Genomic DNA, 12,672 nt, shown 5'->3' with positions numbered 1-12,672 from the left:
GCCTGTAGAGAGGAAGGTGAGGTGTAACCTCATCCTATTCATCCTCCATCACCCTGGTCAAAAGTGCAGCACAGGTGAGAACCAGCTAGAGGCACAAGGAGGGTGTATGACGTGCAGTTAAGAGGCCAGGGGTGCTGAGACCAGTGTCTGGCCAATGTCTAACTCAGATGGAGACAAAACACAGAACTCGCAAAAGGCATGAAATTGCTCAAAACATGGAGGAATCAAGTCAAGAGTGTTAGAGGAAGAGACTCACCTAGGATGCTCAACTGGGTTCCTCTGCCGAACACCAAACCCTGTGGCACAGCCTCTTACAAAAACCCTCCGTATGATGCTCAGTTCCCCTCTTCCCCAAACAAGCCAGCCCACCTGCAGCTGTGTGTGATGAAACGGGTCAATAAGGAGGAGCAGTCCCTGGAGACCACATTGTGTTTGGTAAAGTGGAGGGTTGAAGACACTTCCCACCATGTCAACAAGCTGGATGGGCACGGTGGCTCCCACAGCAGGTTCAGACCTGACTTGTGAGAATGACGAGGACCGGGAGGAGTGTCCTGTCTGCTGCAGAGCGTCTCTGTGAGCTGCAGAGACAGCACGTCTCCTACAGAGAACACCTGGTTGTGTTTCCAGAGGTGACTGGATGAAGGTCCATGGACTAAGGCAGAGTGCCTCTCTGTTTAGTTGAAGAAATGCTGTGTCTTGATGAGACATCGCATGTGGGCAGAGGGAGAATCCCAATAATGTCAGCACGGGCAGGTTGCCCTGGATTGCAGTGGCCAATGGAAGCTTCCAACTTTTCAAACCGATTGTGGCTTATCAGTGGTATTTCTCTTGGTGTGTCTCCTCAATGGGGTAGGGCGCAGCTGGCCATGTGTGCTGTAGGAGATCACATCCTCACTCCTTCCAGGAGACCTGGGCATATTTCTTTTCACCATACAGGCTACGGTATGTTTTCATTTCCCAGTTGATATGATACTATCTTGCTTAAAGAGAGATGAGAGTTAGACCCTGATTATAGCCTCCACACACCACGCCAGTATGTGGTCTTTGGACAGTGAGGGGAAGTTGTTGGCTCCAGGACAGAAGCAGACAAGGTCTGAGATGAGCCTGGAGCATCCTATCACACTATGGAGTAGGAAATCACCGAGTTCTTCCGGAGCTTCAGGAGGACCCAGGAGACACACGAAGCGGGTCCCAGTCTCCAAATGTGAGGTATTCGCCTCATTATTAAAATACAACTTTAGGCTAATAAGGAGCCTTGGTGGTGCGGTGGGGTAAAGGTTGGGCGGCTAACCAAAAGGTTGGGGGTTCAAATTCTCCAGCTGCTCTGCAGGAGAAAGACAAAGCAGTCTGCTCCCTCAAAGATGGACAGGACTGGTCATCCTGTGGGGCAGCTCTACCCTGTCCCCTGTTGCTGCGATGTCAAGCTTGTTCCGACGTATAGCCACAGAACTAAACACCACCCAGTCCTGCCCCATCCTCACAAGTGTTCTTCTGCTTGAGCCCGTTGTTTGCAGCCACGGCGTCAAATCATCTTGTAGAGCGTCTTCTTGTTTAGCTGCCCCTCTCCTTTACCAAGCTTGATGTCCCTCTGCAGGGACTGGTCTCTCCTGACAACATGTCAGAAGTATGTGAGACCACGTCTCACCATCTTTGCCTCTCAGGAGCACTCTGGCTCTACTTCTGTCCAGTTAGATTTGTTTGTTCTTTTGGCAGTCCGCGGGAGTTTCAATAGTCTTCACCAGCACCATAGTTGAAATGCATTGATTCTTTTTCGAACTTCTTTATTCAACGTTTGACTTTCACAAGCATAGGAGGCGATTGGAGCTACCAGGGCTTGGGTCAGGCGCACCTTAGTTTTCAAAATTACATCCTGGAGGGTTCCTGTGAATCAGAATGGTCTTGACAGTGGAGGGTTCATCCAGGTAGGTCCATGAGACAGAATAGGCTGTTTAGAAACGATCCCTGTGCTGGTAAGTGTGGCTGAGGTGGTGTTCATGCACAGAGACCCTGTGTACAACACAGTGAAACCCTGCTTGGTCCTGTGCCATCTCACAATGGTTAGCTCTGAGCACCTTGCTGAAGTTCAGAAAGAAAGCCACACAAACAAAGGAAACTATTCTTTGACAAAGGCGTAAGTCAATTCCATGGAGAAAGGAGGGCTGCAATAACTGGCCATTCACACACACACACACACACACACACACACACACACACACACAGGAATCTGAACACAGATCTTAGACATTGCACACAAAGCAACTCAAATGGTGCCCCAGCAGTCAGGTTAGATGAAATCCTAAAGATGTTCTAGGAGATGATGTAGGGGCCGATGTAGGTGATGCGGCAGTTGAGAGGGAGTTGAAAGGATGCTCAAGAAATCCTTACCGAATTGCAAATCAAAACAATCCTCTGGTACCACGACACAAGGATTACACTTTCTCTACCGCGGCACTTGTGTGCCTTACTTAGCTACGGTACTTTCTGAGATTGAGAGATGAGTGCACATGCACAATTCTCCAGCTCTTTCCGACGCTCCCACGGGGTGGGGCACCCATGGGCTGTTTTAAGGTCAATGGTGCCCATCCGGGTCTCTTGATGAAACCAATCCATCGAATCTCGTCTTGTGCTCAGAGCCCAGGCTCCAGGGACTTCTCCCTTTCCTGGCCTGTGGCCAGCCCACTTCCGGGGACTGGAACGTCCCCACTTTGTCCCTGATAGGATCCTCGGGGTCTGCCCCTTCAGTTGGCCCTTGCCTCAGTCCGTTTCCTCCCCGGATGGTCATGGATGGTATTTTAGGGTGGCACTGGCCGAGACCATGCTAATCATGCTAGACTCCCCCGTCTGTTGGGAGAGAACACGGGACATATGGCTTCTACAGAGGGACTCCTTGAGGGGATACCCTCCCTAGAGATGCAACTAGACACCGACTGACACTGGACACGCTGAATGGTAAATGTCAGGTCTTTATTTTAGAGACGTGTGGGGTCCCTTCAGGTCGGAGCGGATGAGGCGGGGTGGTGGGTTCAGGGATACAGTGGAGCGTTGGGGGAAGGGGTGTGTGGATGAGGGAATCCCTTTTCAGAGGCCAGTCCCTCTGGGCCCTCCTGGGTGGCGGGGTGGGGGGGATATCAGGCCCGAAGCGCACTCTGCGGGGGCCACCTTCTTCTCGTACGTCTTCCCCTGGTGCGTGGCCTGGCAGGTGTATTCGGAGTGAGAGCTCCACTGGGCGGCCGTGCGGGCCAGGTAGCTGCTGACGGCATACTTGTTGTTGCTCTGCTTGGAGGGCTGGGTGGTCTCCACGCCCTGGGTGGTAGGTTGGCCATCTTCCTTCCAGGTGACTGTCACCTCAGGTGGGCAGAAGTCATGGATGAGACACACCAGCGTGGCCTGGTTGGTTTGGAGCTCCTCAGAGGATGGCGGGAACAGAGACACTCTAGGGGCCGCCGTGGGCTGACCTAGTGTACAGAGGCAGCGATGTGAGGCTCAGGAATGATTCTGAGTTTTGGGGTGCACCTGCCACCACCCCCCATCATTGCTCTGGGATGCTCACAGGGGCACTATGCTTATTTCTCCCATTTCGGTCCCTCTGAGACCCCCTTCTAGAAGCCCTCTTGAAGTGTTCTTCCTCCAGGTGTCTGTTCAGGTGCATTTCTTTGTTGACCTCAGTTTTCCAAGTAATCAGGGAAACTGTACCCTTCCGTCTGCAGTCTGAGTTTGGGGTCTGGTACCCCGAGCTCCAGTCCCGGGCCAGGGGGCTGCAGGAATGCCACTGCCCTTTCTACACCTTCCCTGAAAATGGTTGCCTTCCTCCCTGCACTTTTGAGGTGCCTTGCAATCTAGGGTTCCTTTCAGGCTAGTGGGACCTCCTGATGGTGTGTGCAGAAACCCTAAGTCTCCATTCGAGAGGGCTTATGTCTCCCGGGAGGGCCCAGCTCTACCCCAACCAGGTGGTTCCCTCAACTATCGAGGGGAACCACGTGAGAGAGTCTGGGCCACCTCCTGCCCCCCAAGGGCTCCTCTAGGTTTTGGCTTTGCCCACCCCCACTTGCCCCCACTGGCCTGGCCACAGGACCCTTCACTTGAAATAGTTTTCTCTGGGGGATGACTCACTCACCAACTAAAAAAAACACAAACACCCCACCTCAAAAGCCGGTCAAAAAGCCCTGGTTTACTAGAGAGTGAGAAGCTCATTGGGATCTTCCTTCTCCCTCCACCAATTCATTCCAAGGTAGATACAAACCCACTGTGCAGGAGAGAGCTTGCCTCAGAGGCCAAGGGGTTCGAGGACAGGGTGACTCTGCCAAGGAGCACCCATGATTCTGAGCTTCCAGTCCCCACAGACCAGCCAAGCCCTGAAAGCTTTAGCCTAGAAGGAAGGGAGCCAGTGTCCTTACCCTCTGTCTGCCTCTTCTTGGGCTGACCTCTGACAGGCCCAAGGTCCCTGTGAGCCTCCTTCCCCCTCAACCCAGACCCAAAGGCTCATCATAACTGTCTATAGGTCACCGAGTGCCTGGTCGGACGAGCCTCTGATTCCCACGTGGGAGTGGGACAGGAGTGCCCATTCCCGGGGCCATGCTGCCCAACCCAGGCTCTGGGGTGGCCCTGGCTGCCAGACTCTGTGGGAGCTTTTCCTGCTATCAAGGAACCTACTGGAAACCCCGAGAACAACCCAACCCCCCAGGTTCCCCAGAGAAAAGTGAAGGTCAAGGTCCTTAAGTCTGGAGAGAGTAGGGCCAAAAAAGACCGTGAGAGCGAAAAACCGACTTTCTGGAGAGGGCCGAAGAGGTGGGAAAGGTCGTGAAAGCCACTTACCTTTGACCATGATCTTGGTCCCGCTGCCGAACACATACCATGGTGACTGAGACTCAGACCCAAAACTGCGGGGCCAGCACCTGGGGCCTGCCCTCCCGGGGCGGGGCCAGAGTGGGAACCTGCTGAGTATGACAGGTGCAGACTGCAGGTGGGGCCAGGTGAGGACAACCCCTCCCCAGACCATCTGTCCATTCCTGACCTTTCCCCCCGCCCAATCTCCGTCCCTTATGGGTGGTGTCTGTCCAGTCACCATAACATTTTAGTGTGGACAATGACACGTCACACACCTGATGGGCTATTTCTCTCAGGTAGCAGCATGCCTGAGAGTTAGGTCTGAGTTGACTTGGTCCTCCACCTCTCTTGGCCTCATTTAATGGTCAGTGAATCTTTCTCCCACCGCAAGCTTCCACATCCCAGCCAGGATGGCTTCCTCTCCTGCCTTGTGGACACTGCATTGTTCCTGAATCATGGAATGCTCATGTGCAGACCCCTCTGCTATGGTCCACATCAAGACTCAGCTCCATCCCACTTTCCGTCTGTCCGTCAGTCCATCCACCCACCCATCTAACAATAACTTCTTCTTCTTTATTTAAAATCATTTTATTGGGGGCTCTTACAACTCTTGTTACAAACCATACACCAATTGTATCTGACATATTCGCACATATAGTCCATCATTCTTTTCTAGACATTTACTTTCCATTGAGCCCTTGGGATCAGCTCCTCTTTTTTCTCTCCCTCCTCCCCTCCCCCAACCCTCATGGTCCTTTGATAGAGTGTAGATTATTAATTACTTTCAAATCTCACACCGACCGCTGTCTCCCTTTCCCTCTGGTTTCTATTGTTCTTCCCCCTGGGTGAAGGTGTGTGGTTATGTGCCATTCATTGCGATTAGTGAGCACCCATCTGTTGCAGGCCCTACTTCAAGTGGTGGGGCATGATGGGGCTCCTCCTAACTCTCTCCTCCATTTCCCCCTGAAACCTCTTAAGTCAAGTCCAACGAGGCCCTCTCCGTCGCCAGCTGAGGCTCCTCCGCGTCTCTGTGTAGCTGAGTTCTCCGTAGGATGCAGCCCTGCAGACAGCCACTCATTCCACAGACTCTTCTTGATATCGGAGACACCCAACTCCTTCTATGTTGACTTCCCTTTCTTTCATCCCGTTTTGACCTTTATACCACCACCATAGACCCTGCTCTCTTGTCTCTTTCCTGTTCTCCAAGTATCTGACTTACACCACACCGTGTTAGGAGTTTCCAAGGTGTATTGAGTCCTGAATTCCATCCTGCCCTCCCTGCTTGGCTCCATAGTGACCCATCTCTGCTGGAAAGCTCCACAGCATCCCCGACCCAATGGGCCTAAACTAAGCTCATCACATATCCCTGTCAACTTGGCCTCCACCCCACCATTTGTGTCTTCATGCCACTCCAATTCTGGAGTCATCCTAGAATGCTTCGCCTTCCTCGGGTCACCTTCTGTGCCCTAGACATTCTACGACAGTATAAAAGGCCATACGGTGATTAGAAAAAGAAACACAAATTACATCCCAAGGGTTTATGACATCAACAGCCCTCGCCATTTGTAATCAGATTTCATCTCCCACTGTGGGAGATGGGCTCAAACCTTACGGAGATCACGAAGGTAGTGCAGGATTGGGCAATGCTTTGTTCTGTTGTACTTAAGCTCGAACAGAATCAACATCAGCTAACAACACCATTAGCAGCTGCCCCCCAAATACAAACAACACTCCAAATGGTGGCCCAGCAGTCGATTTTCCACATGGGAGATTACTGGGTGGATTCCCAGACAATTCACCTCACATGCAGCCCACCCTCGCCTGTCAGTGGAGACTTGCTTGTTGTTGTGATGCTAAACAGGTTTCCATGGAGCTTTAAGACTAAGAAGGACTAAAGAGGAAAATCTTGGCAATCTCCTTCCGAAAATCAGGCAGTGAAAACCCCGCGCATCACCACCAGCTGATCCTAGGATGATGTTACCATGAGTTGGGGGTTGACTTGATACCATGAGTTGAGAGTTAACAACAGCTCATTCCCATCAGAAGATAACCCATCACATTGAGACCAGCGCTTTCCACAGGACCATTTGTCTGTGGTTGTATTTTTGATCAAAGAAGCCCTCATCAAGCAGTGGGTTAGGTGTTGGGCTGTTAACCAGAAAGGCAGCAGTCTGAAACCAGCAGCTCTTCCAACGGAGCAAGATAAGACCGTTTGCTTCCATAAAGATTAGCCGCCTTGGTGGCTCAGTGGGCTTTCTACTCGTAGCAGTAGGAAACAACGAACTGTGGTGGGGTTGTTGCTTTGGGCATTTATGACACACACATAGGAATTTCAAAACAATATTTAATATGGCTGAACACACTCACTTCTGTATTAAAGGAAGCAAACATCCAGGTATTAAGAAGCTAATAGTTGAAGGCAATTTCCTTCATAGATGGGGCTTTCTACTCTGGTGAAGAGTTACAGTTTTGGAAACTCACAGGCGGCAGTTTGACCCTGTCCTTTGGGGCTCGCTGTCAGTTGGCATCAACTCGATGGCAATCAGTTTGGTTTGGGTTGGTTTTCCTTCATACAACATGCCCCAGAAACTTACATCAAGCCTTATGCTTAAACGTCAACCATTTAAGGGCCAGAAACACAGCAAAGCTACCTACTCTCCCTTTTATTATGCAACAAATACTGGATATTCTAGTTGGTGAAGTGTGATGAAGAGGAAAAGGGTTGAACTAGTTGGGGAAAAAGAGAGAAAACTGTTCTTGGTAGATGATGTGGTAGGGAGCTACCATTAAGAGAGTGACCCAAGGAAGTATAAGAATTAAAACAAGAATTCAATAAAGTGACTAGATACAAAAGCAATATACAAGTCAATAGCTTTTTCTTCTACACCAGCAACAATCATTTGGAACATGATATTAGGGGTATCCACAACTCACATAAAATTATGTTAAAAAACTTTAGGAATAAATTAATACTATGAAAAAAGGTGAAGATTTACAATAACAGGAAGTAACCTGACTAATTTGAGGGAATGGAGGAGTACGCGATGTTCCTGGATAGGAATGCGGAGCATAGTAAAGATGTCGGTTCTTGGAGAATTAACTTACCTATTCCATGAAATCACAAATGCAACACCAAAAATTATTTTTGAAAATGTGAATTAAACAAAGTCCAGCAATAATAATAATAAAAAACGGCATGGAATAAACCAGAATACTTTGCAAAAGAGTAATAATCATGTTTTTTTTTCTTCCTGACCAGGTGTGAAAACGTAATTAAAACCATGTGGAATCAACACAGAAATGAATATGAGCATATCAACAAACTCGCAGAGAGAAGGATGAACAATAACTTAGTAGTTTTTAAAAGCTGTATCCATAAGCAACAAATGTGCACTCATTATCGCTCCACTTGGAAAATAAAGTTAGACCTTTACCTACACAAAAATAAACTTCAGGAGGATTTTAAAACCAACAACAACAAATGTACCAGAAAGAAAAATGGTTTTATAATACTGACACAAAGCATACCGTGGACCTCAATCACCATAAGGAAACCAGGACACCCAATCTGACACACAGATATTAAAATAACTTTACAGCAATAGATCCTACAAATAGAAGACATGAAACAGACCAGGGAAAAATGTCCGCAATGTATTAAATAGACAAGAGCTCAATATCCAAAGCGATTAAGGATTCCTAGAAATCCATCCCAATATATAAGCAACTGAACATAAAATAGGCAAACTGATGACCCGCTAATTCCCCAAAGAAGTAGAATTAACCAATAAAAATATAAAAGGCAACTAAGATTCACCGAGGATCAAACACTAAACATTGAAGTAACTAACACACATTCTATTTTTGGATCATCAAATAGTGAAATAAAACCAGATCAACAAAATCACATTATTGGTAAGGATGTAGGGGAACACACTGTTGTTGATTGCAGTGCGTGTAGATTGGAACAGACTTTTGGACAAGGATGCCACCCGTGGAACTTTCAAAAGCACACCCCTTTTGACTCAACGATTCCACTTTTGGGCATCCCTTCTGAGTTAGTTTATTGTGGCAACCTGGCCGATAAACACATGTGGGATTAATTGAAGGGTGGAGGGATAAATGGCTCGGTGAGCCTCATCTTTTGAGTTCTCGGGTCTCTTGCTTTGTGATGGTTGCACCAAGGTGCAGCTGCCTTAGCAGTTCCCTGCTTCACTTTGCAAGGCTGACTTCCTGCAAGACATCCCTGAGCAGAAACCACATGGAACTACCCCGATGCAGCCATGGGTGCTGGAGCACCAGTGTGGAGACCCCTGCCAGTGCTGAGATGCTTACACATTCACTGACTCGGCTTTCCTCCTGCAGTCGGGTTCATTGCGTCTGTTTTGTGAGATGGAGGAGGACTTTGTGGATTGGTGTTGGACATATGGGTTAATGGGTTAATGTTGGACTTGTGGGCTTGGACAGCACTGGGTTGGGATGTTTTCTTGATGTGCACTTACCCTTTATATAAAACTCACTCTTTACCTGAGTTTCTGTGCATTTGTTTCTCTAGAGTACCAAGACTAATACACCTTCTACAGCAGTTCATAAGAACACACTGTACACATACCCTGGACAGAGGAGTTTCCATTGCAGCGTCATTCTTTAATTGCTATTTTTAAAGTGGAAGCAACCCATGTGTCCATTAACAGGGAAACAGTTAAATCAACCCTGGGCCAGCTGAACTTTGAACTCTTATAAAGCCAGTGTGGGAATGTGGTAGCCTCATATGGAATGACATAGAAAGCGTTGATAAAATATTGTTTAAAAAGCTCGTTACAGGAGACTGCATAGAGTAAGTTTTTAAAAAAAATTGAATTAGTTCAACACTAGCTGCGTGTTGTGTGCATGTGTGTTCAGGGACACACACACACACACACACACACACACAGTAAAAGGCCTGGCTATGCATAGTCCAGTTGCCAACAGTCACCAACCTTGAGAAGATTTGACTGAAACTCAAAACTTGCGGCCATTGAGTCCATGCTGACTCATAGTGACTCTGTAGGACAGGGTAGAGCTGCCCCTGGGGTTTCCAAGATTGTAATTTTTTACCAGAGTAGAAAGCCTCCTCTTTGTCCCACGGAATAGCGGGTGGTTTTGAACTGCTGACCTATAGGTTTACCAGCCAACGTGTAACCGCTATGCCACCAAAGATCTATGTCCAGATGTTCCCAGTGTCTATTTCCAAGACTAAAAATGTCTCTTACAAGACCAAACAGCATATACATGCTCATGGCTATTTAGAAAACAGCTACAAAATTGTATTATCAAGTCCAAATTAAAGTCAGGGAGGATCTCACCAGCCTGAGACACGCCATTCAGTATTTTCTGACAGGTTTCGAAATATAGCTTTCAGACAAACTTGGGAAGCATCTGCAGATTCAATATGGCATCCATTTAAAAAATAGATCTCCCCACAACTATTGTCATTTAAAACGAATGACATCATTAAATGAGGTAGGTTGGGCCTTGCAAACGATAGAAGTATATTAAAAAATGAATTATTTCTGTGTCTTTCGAGATGCTTCAGAAACATATGCTTGAAGAGACGCCAGTGTGCAGGTTAGTGTGTGATTCCTTAGGACGCGCGTGTCACATTATAGTTTATCGCACACTTTCGCCAGCATTTTCTCATCGTGAGTAATGGCTGATCCTGCTTTCGCATAGTCAGCGTTTTACGGAGGGTTGCATCTTGTTCAAAGAGGTGCACATTTTAAACTCTTACAGAAGGTCTTTTCCTCCACCTCAAATGATCCACCAATTCATCGGAGCCTTTTAGACCTGAATCCCTGAGTACCTTGTTCTCCTCCCCCAGCCCATCACCTGGACCCTGGCAGCTACCCCACTTGGCCTTGGCTCTCTAATCTGGCCTCACCCCAGGCCCCAGTCCACAACTAGACTCTTGGAACTCAAGCTAAAGGTCTGGTGTCTCAGGACCCTCTGAGGTACATCTGGCTTCCTCCCGAAGCCTTGCCTGTTCCCAGTCACGTGGCACCGCACTCTTCTTTCTCCTAGGGCACTCAGAGAGCCCCACCCTGCTCAGCTGTTGAGTCCCAGTGGAGACCTGCCCTTAGAGCTGAGCCACCCCCACGATGTTCCAGAGGTGCATGTGTTTGTCTCTGGGGCTGCGCCATGGGCCCTTGGTTCCCCGCCACCCTGTCTGCCTCCCAGGTCTGCACCTGAGGGTATGACTGTGTTTGAGCCAGAGCCCTGCAACTCCGTTTCTTCCCTCGCTCCCTGCACCCCCCTTCTCTGGGGGTTGCTAAGATACTGGACATCCTGTTGACAGAACGATTGTCAGGGGTTCATGGGGCATGCTTGCCTCACCTCTCTGGACCTCCTGGGGTCACGAGGAGGAGGCTCTGTCACTAGAATGACAGGCAGCAGCTGTCCGGGGCAGATTGTCATCTGAAGATTCCCTGATACACAGCGCTATGTCACCTACATAGAGGACGGGGCTGCCGAGGGATCATAGTGGGGAGCACGGTCTCCCCGAAGGCCCTGCTCTGGCTGGAGGGTGCACCCACTAGCTGAAGCTCTGGCCAGGAGACTCCCCAGGGTCAGCCAAGTCTAAGCTAGCTGTCAATGGGTACCAAACCCCAGCAATCCACATCAATGATAGTTCAAAACCAAACATTCTTGCAAGAAACAAAACGGCGTGGAACAAAATAGAAACCGTTCAAAAGGAAGACAGGGTCCACGCTCCCTTCCTCCCTGATGCCTCTTTCTTCCCACCCCTTCCTTGTTGGCCCACTTCCTCAGCTACCCTCCACTTGGACTCTTTCTCACTCCCTCTCTCCCACGTACGAGCAGCCCTTACCTGTTCCACGTGCCCCACAGGTAGGATGGGTCGCGTCTCTTCAGAGGTCTGGGGCTGGGAGGCCCCTTTTGTGAGGTTCCAGTCCGGTGCTGCAAGCTGAGGGTGCCCAGGCCCAGCAGCAGCAGCAGCAGCAGCAGTGGCCAGCACCACGGGCACTCCCTGGGGCTCATCCAGGGCCTCATCCAGCCTCGTGGTCAGAGGTCCCAGGGGCCAACCTATTGCACAGATTCTGGCAGGAGTACCAGCGATGCCTCCGTACCCTGGCCTGTAGCTAGGCCTTGGTGACTGATCTCTGTCCCCGGTCACTGGTGTCTTCTGGGGCCCATGGCCATTGCCCTGGGGTCTCTCCCAGAGGGATAGCTATCAACTGTTCCATTGTGGTTGGAACCTAGGGCTCAACTGCCTTCCCTTGGTCCTCCTGCCTCCAGCTTCTGGGTCCCTGGAGGGCACACCTGCTCCCATCCTCAACCCCCAAGGGAGTCCCAGCTCTTTGGAGCATGCACCAGGTCCCTGGAGGGGCTGTGGAGAGCAGCTGGATGCTCAGCAGAAAAGGGGCAGGATGGGGGGAGGCGGTGCACAGCCTGAGTTCAGTGGGGTGGGTTGCAACTGGGGGACTCTGTTCTGACCAGGAAGCCCTCCACGCTCAACATGCCTGGCTGGTTGGCCAAGCCTACTGGTTCCCCTCCGATCTACTTCTTATCAGCTTCTCTGCCAGGCCAGGCTTCCCAAGAGTGATTGGATGGATCCCTTTATTCAAGGAGTCCTGGAAAGATGATAAAATTTGGCCTTATCTGGGCCTCTACTTCCTCATCTATCAAATGGGCAGATGGTTCCTCAGTGTTAAGGAAATGGGGACTCATGGAAATCAGTGCTTCTGATGCTGTTGACTTGGGCCCAACTCATGGCCCCCAGTGCACAATGGGATAGGACCGTTTCGATCATGAGATATTCATGGGCTGTTTTTTTTTTGGTTGTTGTTGTTG

At 49.6% G+C, this 12,672-nt stretch overlaps 1 protein-coding gene across 1 annotated transcript in view; it reads right to left on the bottom strand.

The window, feature by feature from the left end:
* Nucleotides 1-3,078: 3,078 nt before the first annotated feature.
* IGLL1 (immunoglobulin lambda like polypeptide 1) overlaps nucleotides 3,079-12,672 on the bottom strand; it is a 29,471-nt gene continuing 19,877 nt past the window's right edge. Inside the window, exons 3-4 of the mRNA XM_045289564.1 lie at nucleotides 4,813-4,878; nucleotides 3,079-3,455 (exon numbers count right to left, since the gene is read on the bottom strand). Coding sequence (XP_045145499.1) covers nucleotides 3,079-3,455; nucleotides 4,813-4,878 — 443 coding nt within the window. The remainder of the gene's footprint in view (nucleotides 3,456-4,812; nucleotides 4,879-12,672) is intronic.

Source organism: Echinops telfairi, unplaced genomic scaffold (assembly GCF_000313985.2).
Source record: "Echinops telfairi isolate 266 unplaced genomic scaffold, ASM31398v2 ScPeMD7_29;HRSCAF=101, whole genome shotgun sequence".
NCBI classification, from domain to species: Eukaryota; Metazoa; Chordata; class Mammalia; order Afrosoricida; family Tenrecidae; genus Echinops; species Echinops telfairi.
Note: the sequence above shows the minus strand (reverse complement) of the source record. Positions and strands in the feature narration are given on the sequence as shown.